This window comes from Blennius ocellaris, assembly GCF_963422515.1.
Source record: "Blennius ocellaris genome assembly, chromosome: 22".
Taxonomy (NCBI): domain Eukaryota; kingdom Metazoa; phylum Chordata; class Actinopteri; order Blenniiformes; family Blenniidae; genus Blennius; species Blennius ocellaris.
In genome coordinates this window covers 9601157-9621912 of record NC_137671.1, presented here as the reverse complement: position 1 = coordinate 9621912, position 20756 = coordinate 9601157, and the positions used below count along the sequence as shown (strand labels likewise).

The window sequence follows — 20756 nt, the reverse complement described above, 5'->3', positions numbered from 1 at the left end:
AAGCAGGTTACAAATTGTTACCAAGCCAAATACAAAGAAGGTTCCCAGATCGTACTGGTCATTATGAAATACGTGATAAATTAAACTTGAGGACTCAGAAACATAGCACAACCCTGAAAAGTTTTAGCCCGACAGTTAATGGTGTTCAATTGTGGAACAAATTGGAGATGGAGTTGAAACAATGTCCAAACATCAACCTCTTCAAATACAAATACAAACAAAAGATTTTTGAAACATACAGAGAAGAAGAAATGCATTGCCACCAGGAGAAGTAGGATCAACGTATATGTGCATGTGTGTGTGAGTGTATGTCGTAAGTTTGGTCCGTGTTGATATAGTCGTTTGAAATGTGGGAGGTTCTTTTTTGTTAATGTTTTGTTGTTGTTGACGCTTTGTTCTTTCTATTCTAGTGTGGAATGTACTTTTTGTTGCTCTGAGTTTGGGGGTGGGCGCTCATAAGCTTCTTGCTTCAGCCCACTCCTTTTGAGCACAATGTGTACTGCTCAAATAAATAAATAAATCTAAATCTAAATCTAAATCAGTCTATTTGTGATTAGTTGTTCTATAGTCATCAGTAACGTCAGTGAATAAAGAATTCAATTCAATTCAACTTTATATATGTAGCACCAAATACAACACAGTTACGCTTCTAACAGAGAGCAACCCAATAATCAAAGAACTGTGTCATTTTCTATCCGTCATCGATATCTGGGCAGCTTCTAAGGTCACTTTTTGACACAAAGCCACAGATAAATGTAATCAATACTATGATGCAGACTACACTCTGGTTATTAGCACTCCCACCTATCAGTAAGTCTTTCCCTGGTCTGAGTACTGGCTTGTGGGCCTTCCTGTGCAAAGTTTGCATGTTCTTCCCATTAGTGTATTTTTTTTATTTATTTATTTTTTTGTTCAGCCACAATCCAAAAACATACATTTGAGGTTAATTTTTGACCATAACACGTAGGTATGAATGGGCAACTGTGATCCTCTGTCTCCTTATTTGTGTGGACTGGTGACCTTAGTTTATCCTCCATTCTAGATTGTTTTACTCTGATATTATTGTGTTTTTCTTCTATTCTCATCATATTGACATTAAAATCTGAGAGAAAAGAATGAACATTAAAAAAAAAAAAAAAAAAAAAAAAGGTCCGATAACAAAGACGTGGCATTTTCACTGAAGACTGTAAATCGATGATGCACTTACCAAACATAGAGGAGGAACACAGGTGCACATAAGACACAGAATACCCATCCCTCTTAAAGTGTAACATACCATTTTGAACCTTGACCTTTAAGAGTAGGTGTTTGGAAAGACAGGAAGCTTTGGTTTGGGGCTACTGGGAGCCATTTTTATTGGCAATGATAACCTTTAACTGGAGCGGGATATGAAGGCTGTGCTCGATTGTTGGTTCATTACAGCCTTCCCCGTGGGCCAACATGAACTCACACTATTTTTAGTGGTCTCGTGGAGCTTTCGCGGGTTACATCAGGTGATGTAATGAGGCGATATTGTCTCTGTGTCGGTTTGGTCAAAGGAGCACGGTTGAGTAATGAGAAAGGGATCTTGTCATCAAAATGGAATTACTGGTTGATATTGATGGAATCTGCACACCTATGCATCTATCACTGTGTATATGCGCAGATTCCGTGTATGCTGATTCAAAGCACATGACACTTCCAGGCAGAGGGGAAGCTCATATGCCTACATTAAATTGTATTTCCTGAGGGGAAATTGTCTTTTCAAGTGTAAAGAACAATATATCAATGAGGAAAAAGTCTGCCAAGATATATACAATCTTTTTTCAACATTTGTGGAAAGGCTTTTTTTTATGGATTACTGTCACTCTGACAGTATAATACAAGCATGTGCTTGGAAACAGTCATATAAGGGTTAAAAGACAACATAACCACCTTTTCAAAAAGGTTAAGACGATGTGTGATGTGTCATCATTTTTGTATCTGATTTCTGTGACCCGGAATAAGATGAAATGGCATAAAAGATAAAGCAATGGCAGGGAACAATAGATCTTTTTTTGACAGTACATTTCTAGTTATGTAAACTGATGATTAAACTAATCCGCAGAGGTTCACGTTATCGCTGATTTTCAAAAGCAATTTTAAACGTTCTTTGCCTAAAACATTGCAATCAGTCCTTTGGTTGCAAAGGTTTTCACATTGAACTCACGTATTCTTTTTTTGCATGTTACAGCTTTAACTTGTGTTTGCTAAAAGCACGGCAGGCCGTGTGCAGAGACAATGATTTCTGGAAGGTTTCCTGGCCCCATGCAGTGGTTTCCAGTTGTGCCATCAGTTCAAATGATGGTGATGCGCCAATGGACATCTCCTCACTATTTATTACAACTCAAGTTTTACATATTCATGACAAAGGTTTGCTGCACCGAAGCACAGGTGGGGGTTTGACCCTACCACTGAATAGTCAGAATAGTGTGTTATTTTGTAAGAATTTAATGATTTAATCATATTTTTATTGAACAAAAAAAAATAGGCTCTATCTGGATTTACACCGCGTTCACTCCAGGGTTGTGCTCCAAGAGGCCGGGGATTGGAGGCTTTGATATGTTGCTTCCTCGCCTGAACACACAGAGTTTTTGAAAAGGCAGTGTCTCAGCTACAAGCTATTAATGCCATATTTTTTCCGGCTGTGATGCACCCATTACACACATCGTTGCCTGTGAGGGGTTACTAGTGGACCATAATGTGGAAATGGCTGTGTCGAGACCAGCTTGCACAGTGGAGACCATTCAGTCCTTCGTGTGATGCTTTCAGTGTGCTCAATGCAAGACTCGTGTCAAGTGCAGAGTTTTATCGGGCGGCCACTAAGATGGCTAAATGTTGTTTCCACGTTTGAAGACAAACAGGAGTGATAAGGGGAACCTTGAGATACGGGAACGTGTTTGTTTGTTGGTTGGTGTGTGTGTGTGTGTGTGGTTATTTTAGAGTGTGTTTGTTGCACTGAGATAAGAGTGCGATGGAAACCACTCAACCCGCCAGCTAAATCTGACAGATATCATTGTGAGAGAATGAAAGCACACATGCGCACACACACACACACACACACGCGCACGCAGTTCAAGCATTACATTAGCCTCAGAGAGACTGAAAACAGCCCAACAATGTGCCTATTTCCATTAACCATGTTTGACTGAATAATATCAGTATCTTACATTGAGGAGGCTCACAATAGACGACGAAACAATAAGCCGCCGCAGAGAGACACCCTATCTTTTCAACAATGACCTCACATGCCCCTGAGGAGATGCATTCAACACCATCACTTTTTTTTTTCTTTAGCTACAGAAAACCACAGATCATGATTTTTTTATTTTTTTTTTTTGTTAACTTCACCTCGATCAAAGTAAGGCTGCTTGCTCATTCATAGAACCTGGCATATTGTGACGAGTGAGGAAACGCAGGTGGCTTGCCCCAGTAATCTGCCAAATCTCATTTCTCTTCCGCCTTTCCGCTGCATTGAGGTGATTCAGAGGGGGCTCGCTGTCATAAATGTCTCATTTCAATAATAAAAGTCTTTGACATGCAATATCACCCCGTGCATTGGAGGCAAAGGCGATTGTGGTTTCACACATTTGAGTGGCAGACTGTGCAACTGGTGGGCCATAAGCTCGGTCAACTGAATCCCACCCTATTCAGGACGAGACTGCCGTGATGCATGTGTGACAAACAACCAGGGAAAGACAAGCGAAAGAAAATGGAGGTGGTTGAAATGAATATTTTATTACACTCTTGTCTTTCCATAGCAGAATTGATAGTTCAGGGTACAAATGGATTATATTAGCGATGGAGAAGCGTGAAACCAATTTGCAAACGACAAATGATTTGAACGGAACTGAAATGAGATTTTTCAATATATTTTGGGAGTCCATCAAACTGTGTACAATAATCAACTGCCAGTTCAATTAGTCTCCTTAATTTAACAAATAAGCTAAAACACAGGTCCCAAACCCAGATCCTTGGACGAAATATGGATATGCACGGAGCTATTTGTCTATACTCCACATTCATTATGTCTTTATTGCAATCTGGAAGCTTGTGGATCTGCAACAAATATGACATTTACCACTGGAAGTCATGAGGGAACTCCACCTTTCATCTGCATATGTCGAACATAAACCAGCCTTTAATCAAAACTGAGAAAGAACACATGGCCCACAATGAAATTGAGCGGCGTGATAGTAGTTAAACATCTGATATGTGATGTCAGATTGGAAAAGTGCAATATTGCAATCGTAATATAACCTGTAATATATGTATACATGTATATTGCCAATGCTGACAATACACCATGTCGGCATAATTTGGAAAATATAGGCCAGACAAAGGCAGAATGGCAAAGTTCATGGGGAAAAAAGAAGGAAATTACATTTGGAGAAAACATGGAAACTTCATAAAATGGCCAAGAGAAAAAGACAAGATACATCATGACTACATTTAGCATGCAGAGAAGAGACAAACATAAAAAGAATACAAAACATGCTGTAATGATGAAATGAAGGGTCGTGACATGAATCACATAGTATGTAAAGGTGTGTTTGAGTAGGGTGTTTGTCACATTTTAAAGTGCTGTAAAGTTGGAAAATGCAACGCACACACACACACACACACACACACACACACACACACACACACACACACACACACACACACACACACACACACACACACACACATCACAGATCTCGTACTCTGTACAATTATAGCTCTGGCATTTTAAAATGATATGGTGAGTTTTGTTGCTCTGCGTTAGATATGACTGAGAATGTCTAAAATGCACAACTCTAATTATAGCCCATTTTAAGCTGGGTGCAATAGGGCTCTCCAGAAAACTGTTGTCATGCTGTTACACGATTCACTTCCACCAGTATTTAGAGAAGGTTGGCCGAGTCCAATCTTAGCAACTTCCTGCTAATTCATGTTTATTGTGTTGGAACTTGGCCAAGTTTGCAGGAGCAGCTGGAGATGAGCTCAAGGGCACCTTTTCATTCCTACGGACACTTCACTTGCAGCACACGGGGGGATAAGCGTACACTTTGTGCCATGATCCATGAGGTAAATCCGAAATGACAATATTCAGGCCACTGCCCCACTTCAGGGAGAAAAACATCTCAAGTCTAGAATAGATTGTTACCTGTCATTATATCAAATCTCAGACCGCTACCTTGACATTAAAAGCTAGTTAGTACACTTCAGCCTTAACATTCAGCTCTCTCTTTTATCTTCCCGTGGATTCAAGAAGAGCAGCATTTGATGGTTGTTTTGAAACCAAACTCAAATCTTGAACTCAGGCAGCTCCTGACTCTGTCGCGTTTCCCAATTTTATTTAAAAAAAGACTCATGGAAAAAGTCCCACTTCTTTAGTTACCGCACTTTCAAGTGCATGCGGTGACATTTCACCTCTGCTTTGCATTATTTAGCCCGACTCGCTCGTCGTTTCCAATCAGTGGCTGTTCACTATGCATTGTAATGCTCTGCTGTTTTACATTTCTGTATCACACCAATTAATCAAAGTGACAAGGTAGTTAATGAGAGGCAATTAGAGTGTTAACCAAAATGCAAATCAGACGGGCAGAGAGAGCGGAAGGGAGAGCATTTGTGCTTGTGATCTGGATGTGCGTGTGTGTACGTGTGCGTGTGTGTGCATGCTTGTGTGTGTGATAAGCTATGGAAACAGGTTCAAGGAGATTTCACTCAGTGCTCTTATTAGGACTCTTACTTGCTGTTTTGAGTTCAGCTCTTCCTGCCTGTGCTCCTCTGTGCTCATGATCGCATCAATGTCTATGATTGTGTGAGTGTGCGTGCATGCGTGTGTGTGTGTATGCACAAGTTCCTATGAGTGTCCTTCAGGTTGTTTTTTTTTCACAATATTTTTTTTTCTGACATTGGCTGCTGCACAACAGGCGAAAACAACCAATTAGTTCTGCATGAGGGAAACAGCATGACAACATGAAACATGGATTAAATCCGCTGACGGCACTGATGTTAAGCAGCCACTGCAGGTCGATCCCCACTACCTCACACAGTATCTGTATGTAATAGATTAGGCCGCGTTCGCCACAGAAATTGCTCTTCAATGTCCCCTGCCTGTTCGAAACGTCAGATCTCACCTTCAGAAAGAAACACAGAGAATAAAAACGTATGCGCTATTCTCAAAATGGGAGCCTGCTGTAAATGGACCGAACAACAGAGACCAGTGAGAAGGAACGGGCCGTTGGGCTGTCCTTCAACTGCGCTTAATCCACCCCCCCCCCCATCATGAAGCACACGCACTGCAGAAGCGTCCTTCAACAACGTCGACATGGTGCGCAGTTGCTGATCGTACACTGCTCCCTCCCTGTGGAGGGCCAAAAAAACAAAACCTCATTTCTTATAATTCAAGTAGGAATTCCCACGAAAATTTCATAAAATGCTGATATCTTCCATCAACGGAGGCGAGGATTAGTGCCACTGCCAAGCGTGCAGTTTTATTTACATTTTATTGAGGCCATTTATGTTTTGTGAGGTAGCTAAACCGATAAATGAGCTGGATGCAGTTGCTGATAACCCTGCTTCACAAACCAGTGTCAATACACTGTAACAAATGTGATTTTAATTACTTTTGATTTATTGATTAAAAAGTCTGGAGCGGCCCGCCTGCACAGTTTCGATCTCCACCATCTTCCAGTCCTGTTCATTCCACATCGACACGGACTGTTTTTAGTTGCATTTGAAATGCGTTTTGTTTTTTGTTCCGTCTTTCTACAAACATATAAGGATGGTAGACAATAAGATGATGAATACACAACCGTATATATATTATATATTCCACTATTTTACCGGTTTGTACAGAAACAGTTGCCAATACCCCATCAAAATAAAAATACTATGCAGTTTGCACTTTATTTTATATTCCTGGGTCAAGTCTTGTTAAATGGCTTCACTCATAGTGACTAAATACTGTAAGTTTCAGGGTTTTGTTTTCTACTCTCTTTGACTCTTACTTTTCAATTGATCTGATGACTGTTCATTTCTCTTATTTTACTCTGTGGACCGTTTGTATTTCTCTGGTTTGTCGAAGGTTTTGTAGTTCTTACCGCCTGTCACTATCAGTCGTGCTATTTTTCTGTTTTGATTCAGCCTGTAAAAAAACAAAAAAACATTCCATGTTGCTAAAGCACTCTATAAACAGACACCAGCACAGCTCCGTGTCTCTGGCTGTTTTATGTGTGAGTCTTAAGGGTTCGCTCCTCTCTCTCCCTCTCGCTCTTCACAAGTCTACCTCCCTCCACCCGAGCGCAACGGCAGCCGCAGTGGAGACACACTCACGCACACATCAGAGACTGTTGACTTGTGACTGTCATTCCAAGCAGCCATTTCTGATGTAAGTGGGGGGAAATCAAAGGTTATCATCTGTCACTGAATGCATTAAGGAACCATCTCATTTCCTGCTCTTTGTACCACTTCTATATGCAAGGCGGGCTTCCTTTCAATTAGGCTTCATGAATACAGATCCTTCCCCATCGTACAGCCAACAGAATGAAACATGATTCGTCTTGTATTCTGCTTTTTTGGGAATCACAATGTGGGTATTTTCTTTTATTAATGAGACAACTACAATGGCGCGTGTGCCAGTGACACTGTCAATGGAGACAACTTCATACGGTGGCTTTCAATGAGATTTCCTACATTCAAATTATTACCTGAAAACTTGAAACTCGATGCAAAAAAAAAAAAAATCAAGAGGTTTTCTCGCTCCTGTGTACGTCCTGTAGACGTACACCGTTGGATGGCAGGTTTCTTCATTTTCCCTGGTAAAGTGACTAATGCCTTCTGCTTGGTGGGCTCATACATCATGGCAGGGCCAACGTGTCTGTGTTTAACTAATAGGCTGCGTGTCCTCAAGCAGCCGCGGATGGCATGGGTTATGACAAACTGCATCAACAAGACATTCATTACCCTCAACATCCTAGCAACCAAATCACAATTACCGCGATCCAAGAGTGAGCATCCAGCCCCGCTGCCGCGCTCTTATTCCTCTCGCACACCACGCCGCCAATGCATAAATTAGCCTCCTTTTGTCACATTGGGGGGTTGGTGGGTTGAGAGTTAGCTCAGTTTGTTTTTTTTTCCTGCGATGAGACGAGGCGTAGGGAATCCAGATGACTGCGAAACTTTGTCACTGGCAAATCAATAGACGCCACTTTCACTCTCACCTCTCCATCTGTACATATTAACATGCCTGTACGTCTGGAGATTTTCTTTTTCATTTTCTTACACATGTAGTCTTGTTTGTGTGTACGTGTGCATTCATGCAGATCGTTGTCTTGACTGAGTAATGTACTTGGCCTGTGCTGTAGCAGGACTCTATTGTTGCGTTGTGTCCTCCCCACAGTCATTAGATGGCCATTAATCTCTCATCTGCCATTAAAACAACAGTGAGTGAGCCGGCCTGAACAATAGAGTGGCCCTTCCTCCAGCCCCTCGACAGATACTACAACGAGTGTGAATTAGGCTCTCGGGGGTCACCGATTAGACCCACATATTTCATCCAGATGGCCGAGTTCACAAAGAGGGTATGCGTTGCTCCTCTGAATGGAAAGCTTGAACGACGTGGATTTTCTGTCAAGATATGTCTTTTGAACTGTAGAATAAGCTCAGAGATGACCAATATTTCTCTTAGTCACATAATCTTGTGGAATCTTGATTAGCTTGTTCAACTCAAAGTACTGCCTGTGTCGGGGGAAACTTGTATAGTTTATTCTTCCACTGTGAGCCATAGTGATGTGGGGGGATGTGTCCCTAGAATGTGGCCACTGCAGTACATTTTAATACCACATACAGCATGCTGCCTCTGTTAATGTCGACAACACCAATTAAAATAATCCCCAACTAATCAAGTAAATACAGTTAACACACAAGAGCTGCAGTGGGAAAGTAGAAAAGCTTTTTCCAAAAGAAAATACAAAGATAAAGATTAGAATTTGACAATAACAAGTAACTTAAATAGAATCTTTTAATAATCTCAAAACATCTTGTTTAAGCCTTGAATGACAACTCAATGTCAACGGCACCATCATTAAATTTGATTTTAATATTTATGGCAATCAAAAACAACTAAACTTGGTTTTGTTTCTTGGAAATACCTAATAAGTGGGAGTATTCAATTTGCATTTACCCGTAGTTTTAATTCACATGCAGCAGTTTAAAAAAAAAAAAAAAAACTTTTGTCTGATTTAGGCACAATGGCTGACGTCGACTCTGAGATATGGCTGTGTTCAGTATCTTCATTGTTCTGGGTCTGAGCGACCACAGTGCAGTGGGGGTAAACGCACAGACCCAGAAGCCGAGTCACAAAAAGTGACACAACATATAAATACCACTGAAGAGACACATAAGAAATACAAGGCTGACTGAACACACCAGTGGGATATTTGCATATCCCATTGTTGCTTGAAGCACTGAGGAAACCGGCAACAGAAAAAAAATAAAATAAAATACACACCCAAGTTCCTAATTTGAATTTTTTTAATCTTCAAACTGCAATTTCAGATTTCGCAGAGGAGAAAATATGATGCTATAGTCACAGTTTTACCATAACACATTAAGCAGTTTCACCATAAATCAGTGTATTGATGTGTATTTCTTTTAAGTAATGTTTGGAAACGAGGCAATATCACTGAATCCGTCCTGCTATGAATCTCAGTTATTCACATCTCGATGAAGGTGAAAAAAAAAAAAAACCCACCATCTCCGGCTGCAGGGGCATAATTAACAAAAAAATGTTAAAGCTGGGAAAATGAAAACATGGAGGGGAGCAAGAAAATAAAAGATTTATGTGCTGCTTTTTACATCAAATTAAGTCTCTTTTTTTAAAAAAGAAACTTGGGAGTGAGAACTCTTTCCTCCTCCCACCAAACTTTCGCCTTCTTTCATTTTAAGGCGATGCATGTTTATGCTCACGGGAAGCACCTCACCCATTAGCATTATTCATAACACGAGGGCTTCCTCGGTCCGCCCTTTGGTGGAAAAGAAAAACGACTTCACACTCCAGTAGCTGTGAGCGGGCGAGTGGAGCTCTCCCTTCGATGAAATATGCCTTAATCCAAAAGCATGGCTGGTTAGTTAAGTGAGTGACGCTCGGCGGTGCAATTTGCCCCTCATTCAGCCCGGCTCAATCAAGACTTTCTCTCAACTGCCTGAACAGGCTTAAAGTCTACAATGTGAGCGAGTAAATGGCTAATTGCATCGGCCCGCAATGTATTATAAGTCAGGCCATAATAAGAGAGCCTCACTGTAGGGAATAATTAACACTAAATTCTAATGCAACTACTTTTAGCAGTAATCCACTAATAGATGATTACTATTACAGGATTAAAACTATAGTCATAATTACACAGAGCAATGACGTCACTGACAGGAAAATATCTTGTAAAAAAATCACAGCAGCACAATTGACAGATGGTTATTAGAAGTCAAACGTCTGCACCCCAAAAAAAGTCACTTTTTGTGTTCGAGAAGCTTGTTTCGTAATAGCTGATAGCAGAATGAATGTTTTCCAATTGGAAGTAATTTAAGTCCCGTTTAACTTTGCTTCGTTGTTGCTGCTTCCTCTTGTCATTTCTTTCTGAAACAGGTTTTATACTAACTCCTGTGTGACTGCGAAATACTTGCAACCCCTTAAAGTGAGTGCCTGCAGTTCCAAACACTGTGTACTGATGACTGAGTAGCATCATTTGACTCCCAACTAACTGATGAAACTTCAGCTGAGCTAATCTGGCTCACAGCTAACTAATGTGTGTCAATGCCACAGTTACTTCATTGCAACTAGTTACCTTTCAGTTTCAGAAACTAGTAATTAACCACTACTTCAACGAGTAACAGCAACTCTGATCAAGTTCTGGCTTTGAGAGCACTGGGGAGCCTTGTGATCTGAATAAATATGGTAGTAATAGAAGAATTAATGTGTAGTTGTGAGTATATTACAGATTAACTCATTGAATCAGACTTTTTTATATGAGGTCTTATGTTTAGTTCATGTGAATTTCCAAGGAACACAATATAACAACATCATGCAATGGATTGATTTGTTTAGGAAGTTAAGCCAGAAATGGTGTCCCTCTTGTCACATGAGGTGGAAAAAACTCGTTGTTTTTTTTATCTCATGAGAAATACCACGACAGTGATCGTATCTGAAACAGCGTCAGATCTGGAGCTTTTGTGTGGATGTCAGTTATGGAGTTTATGTATCAAATACGAAAACAGTGCAGAATTGTTGGAATAGTGCAGAAACTCTTGAGATAAATGGGTGAGATTGATTCTTTTATCTTTGAGAACAGCCTTTCACAAAACAGGTTTTAAATCCTGGTGTGCTTTGGTGTTCAATCTGCAGCAAGGTCAAAAAGCAGGATTGTGTGTGTGGACGTGTGTGTGTGTGTTTCTCACCACATTCTCTCTCAAAAACTTCACTCTGTAATTTTGAGTCTTCCTATCAAGCTGATTGTTGCACAAAAAATATTTGAGTGAGTCATGATTTCTGATAATATCTGCTATGCATTCGATTGCAAGCATCTTTTTGCACACAGACAAATCACATCATGAAACGATTGAATGCGATTATTTTCGTTGTTGTTGCTGTTGTAGTGACGGAAGTCATGATGGCATGAATACTGTGCTTAAATGAGCCGTGTTGTGATGAACAAACTAAATGCATGTGATTAAGACAGGAGCAGGAACTTGGGTTGAATACAGGTAATGAAATGAACCAACATAATTATTTGCAAAAGCCTGGAGTAAGGAGATGAAGGTCATTTGCACAACTTGGGTAAATAAAGTCGGAAATGTACATGTTGCTGGTAAATGACGAAAGAAAAGGACAAACTAAATCCCAATGTATGTATGCAAAACCATAATAACCATTTTACATCAACATTTTTAGATAAAATGGTCAGTTTTCAACATTTTGCACGTTTTTCTGTGGTGCTATTTCTGTACCACTTCAGGCGAATTTAATAAGTCTTTCCAAATTTCCACAGTCAACAAAACAAAACAAAAAAAACAACCAAAAAAAGCAACAGTGTTTGGGCCACACTGCCTCCTGAAGGCATTTCACATGCTCGCATAAGGCTTATGGTTACACCCTGCGCTAAATGTAATCAGCCCCCCTACTATGCAGATGGTTTAGTGTTATCCTATCTGTAACTGGACGCGATGCCAGGCTCTGAGTGGGCCTAATGACTTCCAAACCCAAGTTGGTTAAGTGGGAATTCAACACCAGCTCCCTGCTGTAACCTAATCTCCCCTTAGACCACCTGGACCCAAGATGCACCCCGTGGGTTCAAAACGTACTTGACAGTGGCGGCACAATGGATCATTTGCATTTTTTTTTTTTTCACCACTCACCTCACGGCACTATCAAGACAGTTAGTACTTGCGGGATTATTTTGCTTTGACACCATGCTGTAAAGCAGATGCTACACTGGCTGTCAAGCAAAAGACATGGTAGTTGATATTACCAACACCCAGATGTAAATGGGCCATTGTTCTTGTCTCCCCAAGTGATTATGCGTGATGGAGAAATTCTTGGCAAAGAGAATAAAGAGACATGAAAAAGTGGAGGTTTTCTTTTTATAGTACAACTGACATTTGGTCTCAGATGAGAATTGCACCTTCACTGCCAAACAGCTCATCCAGAGATCTGACTGGGAGAAATTTTATGCTAATGTGAAGGGTGTTTGGGAGGGAGGGTTAATGTCTCAGAAGTTGTGCTTTAGTACCCACCCCCCTGCAACGCCCTAAATATCGAGGGGATTTTTTTTCCTTGTGCATATTTCATGCATATGTGTGCATTTTTTTTTCATAGCAGCATGTAGCAGCAAATGGCTGCAACATATCCATAACAGCTCCAGATGGTTCTTTGTAACATCTGTCTAACCTGACAAAACATAGCCTGCAGCATGTGGCCATAAGGTGTATTATTGGGTTATTCTGGCACAAGGTTGGTTTCAAACCATATAACAGTCACTAGCTGACAGCACATACTCTAAGGCTCGACAACAAATTATTGTCTCTGCTATACATGAATGACAGGTCATCTCTGCACCGTATATCGTTTTTCCTTTTTTTTAATTTTTGATTTCCACGGTCTTCCCAACACGCAGGGTGAACCCGAGGCCCCTCTGAAGGTGGGGTCATGCCAAACCATATTAATGAGCTGGATAGGCAGACAGTGACAAACAGGCTGCGAGACAGACAGGGGCAGTGGAACGGAACAGACTTGAAACTGTGTCTGGTGACTGATAAGTGATGGAGGAAGGATGAGGAGAAGGAGGGGATGAGACTTTATGATTTGGAGAGGGTGAGGTTTAAAAGGAAGAATCAGGTAAAAAAAAAAAAAAAGACGCGAGGATTTAAATGACTTATTGATGGCACACGACTTATCTTTACTTGCTTCCATTTACTCCACTATTGGCTTGCTGCTGTGCAATCCTCTTATTCTTTGTCACACCTGCTTTTTTTGTGCCAGTTACCTCACATTTTACCTCTTCTAACTCCACCCATCCCCTCCTCTTTCTATTCCTCTTCTGCCTTGTATTATCTGGTCCAGGCCTCTTGGCTGATTGGCGACTATGGTAATCAGGGAGAAGCTGATAATGACTGATAAGTCCTCTCGTCAGGTGTTAAGAGCTTGAATGGCATTTTTACACAGTCGTAAAATTGGAGGAAAAAAAAACAAACTCCAGTAAACCCAATGAAAGATTGAACCTTGATTCGCTCTCTCTGTCTAACACGGATGTATACAATGTGTGCAAATAGCCATATCTCGCGCTCACCACTGCTGTTGTGCGCACATGCGTCATGTGTTCATCCCTTTGCCTCGTCTGGAGGGGCCACAGGAGAGATGGGTTTGAGGAGTGTCACTCTGCCCACAGAAAGGGCTTTCAACCTGGGCTTATCAGAGCCAACACAGGGGCAGATTGTTGGCTGGTGGAGCGAAACGACAAACGGCGCCGCCCCCACCACACACAAACACATTGGACATGTCTTTCCCTGACTTTGTGACCTGCCTCCTCAAACCCCCCCCCCTCCCCACGAACACACACAGGGACAAAGTGTATGTTTGCTCACAGCCAAACTGACAGAAATACAAAGAAAGAAACCACACATGGATGCGAAGTCTACTCAATTTGTCACTCTCACTTATGAAATGGTTAATTAATTACAACTGTTTCCCACTAAACACAAAGATGATGCTGTTTTGATCTGGCACCGAATCCAACCCTGTTTCCTGTTTCAGTTTTTTGGCCTGAACCCAGAAGAAGTGCTCCCCACAGCGCCAGTGTCGGGCCCATATGCACCTCTAAATCATGTTGTGCCATCGCCACACTCCAATAAGCAACTATAACCATGATGGAAGACACCAGATGATCTGCGGAGTGCAGCATTGATCGTTTCCATAATGCCAAATTAACATTGTTTATAAAAAAAGAGCCATCCAAGTTGACCCAAATGAAGATCAGGAAAATTCATACTTTGGGATTTTCTGACAACCAAAGAGATTTTGAAAATCCAGACTTCTGTGTCTGTGTATGAGTGAGAGACTTGTCAAATGGAATTACACTCAGAGGTGAAAAGATCAAACTCACTGACCCACAGAGACTGGCAGACAACTTGCAGGGTGGAAAAATGCAAGAAAGAAAACTGAAAAGGTCAGTTCATGCAATACTTTCCCCAAAATCCCATCAGAGGGAAGGAGACAGACAGGAACAAAGAGAACAGTGTGGGTGTTGTGTTTCTCTAATAAATGGACAGTTTTGTTCATCTGTTGTGCAATTTATGGCCCGAATATGTCAATCACAGGTGAGACCTGCGAGCAGAAGTTTACTTTTTTTCTAAATCATGCATGCTTTGTGTATTATCTCCGAATTATTTTTGCAGGATAGCCAAAATGGAGATTTGATACTTTTAAACAAGGCCCCCTTTGTCGATTTAGGCAATAACACTGATTCCTTTCTGCTATAAAGTCAGTTCTGATTTGGCCATATGGAGGTGACGGCTGTGTGGGTCTGACCACAGCTTCTCCTGCTCTGTGTGGCTTTTGCTGGACACCATAGGTGGTGGCGGGTTGAAGGGGTGTCTGTCTAGCCCCCTTCCATGCTGTCTAACAGGCTGGGCACGAGGTACGGCATCTGTCTCTGGAGGACGTGCCCACACCAAATATTGGCCTAGGTCATAGCAGCACACACTGGCATTTATGCACGGGCAAAAAAAAAAAGGTTCAAATCTCATTTAAATACTGTTATCCTTCAATAATGTAGCAGCAAATGGTGTAAAGTCTCATATATCCAGTGTCTCTTGTTAAAAGGTTAATGTTTCAATCTGAAAGCAGAATGTCCAATTTGATTTGGCATGCAGCTTCGCTGGAAGCAATGCCACTTATGAATGCCAAATGTCTTTTAATAATGCAGGTTGCAGTTTCATTCATAGTTTAGTTATTGATGTGATGTCCCACTGATTGACTTTCAAACTGGATAAACTGCAATGAACAGTTGTGACCACTACCACGGCAATATCTCTGTAGAACTTTGCAACATTAGAACCAACATCCAAGATCTTTAGACAGCAAATTGTGCAGTGAAATGAAAGTTGTTTACTTTTGAAAGTTACTTTAGATGTGAGCAATAGTACAGTGGAGTTGGACGCAATAGTGCTGATTTTTGTAGAACTGAAAGCACAAAAAACAGGAGTCCTGTGAGACTTTTAAAAGGCCAGAGGCTCTGGGACAATTTAACACCGCTACAAGCAAAGTACGAGGAAAGAAATAGCTTTTTTTTTTTTTTTTTTTGCTGCAGCCTGAATGGAGCCCCGCAGCGTGAGTGTGCAGAGACATGCCCGCGCAAAATCACAAATGAAACGTTCGATGTAAATGGTCTGACGAGAGTCATCAATCTCTCAGTGGCCGCTGGGCAGCCGGGGTCGGAGCAGGCAACATCAGAGTAGTAAAGCTGTGCCGAACAGAGATAGTCAGCAGTGTGGCAGACAGCGGGACGAGCCTCCAGGCTGCAAACTGGAATTGGCCTCCGAAATGCTCTGCTACTCCGTCCAAATGAAAGGTGCTGAACTCGTTTGTTGCAAACACCGAGGGTCCATTTTGGGGGCTGAGAAACCATTATCATACCTTCAAAATAGCGGCAATCCATTCTCGGACCGTTTTGAGTCATACACAACATTTAACACCATTAAATGAAACGACCCTAAAGGCACAGCATGAAGCTCATCTGAATCAAACTGTTTTTGTTGTCGGAGTTAAAAGTGATTGTGAGAAATCTGCGAGCTGCCCATGAAAAGCTCAATTTAAACTCTCTGTGAAGAAACAGTCATTACATTTCTCAGCTTAAGCCCTTTTTTTTTTGCCATTGAGGAGTCTGGTTGAACACTAAGCAACAGGGAGTAAACAGCTCCATAATAAACATAAACTGGATTATATAGTCAGTGAGTGGCGCTGGCGTGTTGCGCATTGGCTCCCTTTTAATTAGCAAGTTGTAGTTTAGTTGCTAATTCAGTAGTAAGTTGTCGCAGTTTTTATTAGATCAATCTGCCCTGCTGTAAAAAAAAAAAAAAAAAAAAAAAAAACCCCAAAAACCCAACAACAACAATGTAAGCCATTTCTTACCAGAAAAACCAGCATCAGACAGAGCAACTTGTAATGTATTTTTAGTGGTTTGTTGGGCCATCAGAGCAGAGCTGGTGTTTTGGTGCTTCACATCAGCATAGCAAGAAAACTATGACGCATTATTTTCTTAGCGAGGTACACGCTCCAAGAACACTGCCAGAGCTCTAGGAGTTTTGACTAGATTTTCTTAGGGTTAAATAAATATTCTGCTCTTCCAGTTTGGACTCTCCAGCCATTCTCCAAATCACTGGGTCAGCATTCACCAAACTCTAATGTGTTGGATTTGTCTTCAGAGTAAATCCACCGACATCTGTAACCGCTGGCATGAAATCCTCTCAATTAAACATTTTGGATGTTTGCTGTATTTACTGATATGGAGTGACCAGACCTTGTACTTGTGATGTACTTGTACAGCTGATGTCTTTTCTTGATCCAGTACCAAGTAAAATCTGAATATTCCCCTTGGCTGCAAATGTTTGCAACTACTTACAGTGTCACCAGAATGTGTGGGGCATGTGTACGTTGGTTACTTATTGGCTGCCTTGTTAGTCACACAGAGAGCAAATAGTTAGACATAGGTCCTAAATAGCAGAATAACTTTAGATTTTGATGAAAGAACTCAATGTAATAATCAATATCTTTGCATGTGAATCAATGCAAAGATAGACATACGGGATATCAGAAGTGATATTTTGGTATCAGTCCAGATGTCACTACTTGACAGTAGGATTCACTTTGTACTGATCTATACACAGAAACCTGTGGTGGTCGGATTGCAAAAGCTTTTATTGAAAATGAAATCAAATATATAGGCTTCTGGACTGATCTACTTAGAATAGACCAGACTGGTCAGAAAGGAGGAAAAACCCTAATGGAAGCCATGTCTTCTTTGTTTTTAACCAAAAACAATTATGCTACTCAGGAAACTGACCAACGGTGAAGGAGGTAACAAACACATATTGCCAGAGCATGCACACAAAGCAAAAGTCCCGTAACAGTATGCACCTGCTCCGGTCCTGTTTCAGCTACAATATCAGCGTGCGTTGGTTTTACACTGGTATAATGAGCAGGTGGTGTCCTATTGTGGAGCACTGTTGGAAGTATAACAGAACAAAAACATGCTTAAAACTGTGTAGTTTGCGTGTGTGTGTGTGTGTGTGTGTGTGTGTGTGTGTGTGTGTGTGTGTGTGTGTGTGTGTGTGTGTGTGTGTGTGTGTGTGTGTGTGTGCGTGTGCCAAAGTAAAGCGAGCCGGGAGAAACAGATTGCAGAGAGGAAGACAGACCGAGGGAGAGCGAGACTAATGAAGGTTACAGAGAAGGAGAAAGCTTGAAAAAAGGGTAGAGAGAAAGAAAAAAAATGAGTCTGGGACGATAAAAAAGAAAACGAGACGGAGGGATTGCCGAGGAGTCTCTCCGGATTTGTAGAATCCCCCTCAGCCTCAAGTTTTGGGACAAAGTCACACTGACACACTTTCCCTTCTTCTCTTCCTTTCTTTTCCTTTCTTTCACACTGATAATGAGAACTGCAGGTGTCTGTCGACTGTCACACACCGCAGAGTGTTTAACAGCACGCACGCACACACACACACACACACACACACACACACACACACACACACACACACACACACACACACACACACACACACACACACACACAATACTTGGACATCTGCCATGGTGCCAGGACACCTACAGTGAGATGCGGAAATAGGAGGAAAACCATAAGGGTCATTTTTGTGTGAGTTTCAGCCAATCCTCATTCTTCATGCAAACACCCTGCTTCATGTTACATCTGCTATGGTGTTATGCCGGATACAAACTGTCTGAGCTATATCTGTTTCCTCAGCTCTTTTTCCTGTTGTGTGTGTGTGTGTGTGTGTGTGTGTGTGTGTGTGTGTGTGTGTGTGTGTGTGTGTGTGTGTGTGTGTGTGTGTGTGTGTGTGTGTGTGTGTGTGTGTGTGTGTGTGTGAAAGCTTGTAAACACCACAATGAACATCAAACAGGCTATGTAAATGCAGGTTCCATACTTAAAAAGACACATTACCAGACACATCAAGTCATCCTGACCTTATCAAACAAAACAATACGCGACATGTCTTTGAATAACAAACTGGTGTGTATGTAACACAGTATCCCTTTCACCTCAAGATTACAGAAGGAGCCATGACCTCCTAGAGTTTCTCGTAATTGACATGGCTAATTTTCTTGTACTCAAACGAGACAGACAACATAGACATCAGCCATCTCATTAATGCATGGGGGCATTTAGTCAGGGAGCATAATGAGTGAGAGATTGCAGTGCTGTGAATCAGGTTCATAAAAGTGGCGTCAAGCGACGATGGGAGATCACGGTGACGAGAAGTCTTTGTTACAGCTCGTAAACCGGAGGTGTGTTCAACATTGTCACTGTAAATGGATGACAACCTTAGTGGCATTTTTGAGGACATTCAAAGTACACAAGCCAGTGAGTTATATGATGTGTGCATATATTTGAGTACTTCAGTACAGCATGCCTAACGCCACAAAAGCAACCAGCATCCAACAGTGTGGCTCAGCCTCATTATGCCGTATCCAGTTTCTCTGGCGTCTGTAACACTGTAAGGCACTAAATGATGAATGAATCTTCGCCTGCACTGTACTCAACAACAGAGAAAACCCAGAGCACGTGTTTCCACAGTCGACTCCTCGCATAAAACCATAGAGCGGCATATTCTATATTCATCTATAACTATACTCGTATTGAAAGTTTGATAAAAAAATACTAGTTAGGGCTTTCATACAGCAACCAAACAGAAGAAACATGTTAATTTTGATGTGTTGTTTTCAACATTTTCACACTTAACGACATTGACTATCTAATCAACACATCCCAGCCGAGCCCAGTAAGTCATTCATTTACCGTATTTTACTGCTCTTGACAGCAATAAGAATGTTTTTGATGATGATTAGGTGTTAATAGGTGTTGACTTGGGCTTAAAAACAAAAACAAAAAAGCAGCTATTTTGATATTTTGGGAAATTTGAGCAAAAGCCGCAAAACGTATTCTGCCCAGCAATAAAGCAAAAAATATCACCTCGAGACAAAATCGTCAATGGTTGGATCGATCTGTGCATGTCAGCAGCAGCAAAACAAGACTTCATATGTCAGGTCAGAGGAGTCCACTTCTGACAAACAACACAAAAGAAAACGCAGCAGAACACATTTGCCGGCTGTCCTTTGAACTGTGCTTCTCCCAGACAGACAGTCACTGGCAGAAGAGATGTGATGAATTCCCCCGGAGCCAGCCGGGGAAAGAAGAGCTGAACTTGTGCTCACATCTCCCGCTACTGAGGAGAAATAACTAGCTCCACTCACTTTGATGATGGGAGAAGGAAGACACACATGCACACGCTGGCTCTCTGCCTGGCCGCTTGGAAAGTAACTCGTTTTTTTGTGCATCCCTCTCATGTCCCTCCTGCTATTTTTCCTCGGGTTTCCCACTCAGCCCGGCTGCTTCTCGTCTTGCGTTTCACTCCGACTTTGCACAGCTTCCTCTTGTCATTCTGCCTCACTTTTCACTGCTCAAGGAGGGGAAACCAATTGGTTTTTGCTTCTTTTTTTTCTTCCCCATAGCAAATCACTCTAGCCATAATTAACATCATTACTTCTGCTGTTGTTAAGTTTATGATGATGACTCTCCCCATCAGCCACACCCCTTCTCCATCCTCAAAGTCTCACTTACCTGTGCAATCTCATAGAGCAGTTTGTAGTGTTCCTCCCGTTTCTGCAAGGTGCACAAATTGCAGCCCATTCTAGTTGTCAGGGAAACAGTGCCGGGAGCCCGCTGGAGTGTGTGTGCTGTCTGCGGTGTGTGTGTGTGTGTGGGTGTGTGTGTGTGTGTGTATGTGTATGTGTGAGCTCCCCCTGGGGCTGTGCACACTCAGGCTCCTCTTCCTTGGCTCCCCCCACACCTCCTTCTCATCCGTGTATCCTCAGAGATCCCCTCTGTCGCTCTGAACACACACACACACACACACACACACATTATAGTTCACTGTTATGAATTGAAGGTATGGGTGCAGTATCTTCA

The 20756-nt window shown here is 41.6% G+C and overlaps 1 protein-coding gene across 1 annotated transcript in view; it reads right to left on the bottom strand.

Moving 5' to 3' along the window:
* Positions 1 to 20477, bottom strand: part of pdzrn4 (PDZ domain containing ring finger 4) — a gene marked incomplete at both ends in the record, with an annotated part of 34693 nt that extends 14216 nt beyond the window's left edge. The window contains one exon of the mRNA XM_080518261.1: positions 20409 to 20477. Coding sequence (XP_080374387.1) covers positions 20409 to 20477 — 69 coding nt within the window. The remainder of the gene's footprint in view (positions 1 to 20408) is intronic.
* Between the last annotated feature and the right edge of the window lie 279 nt (positions 20478 to 20756).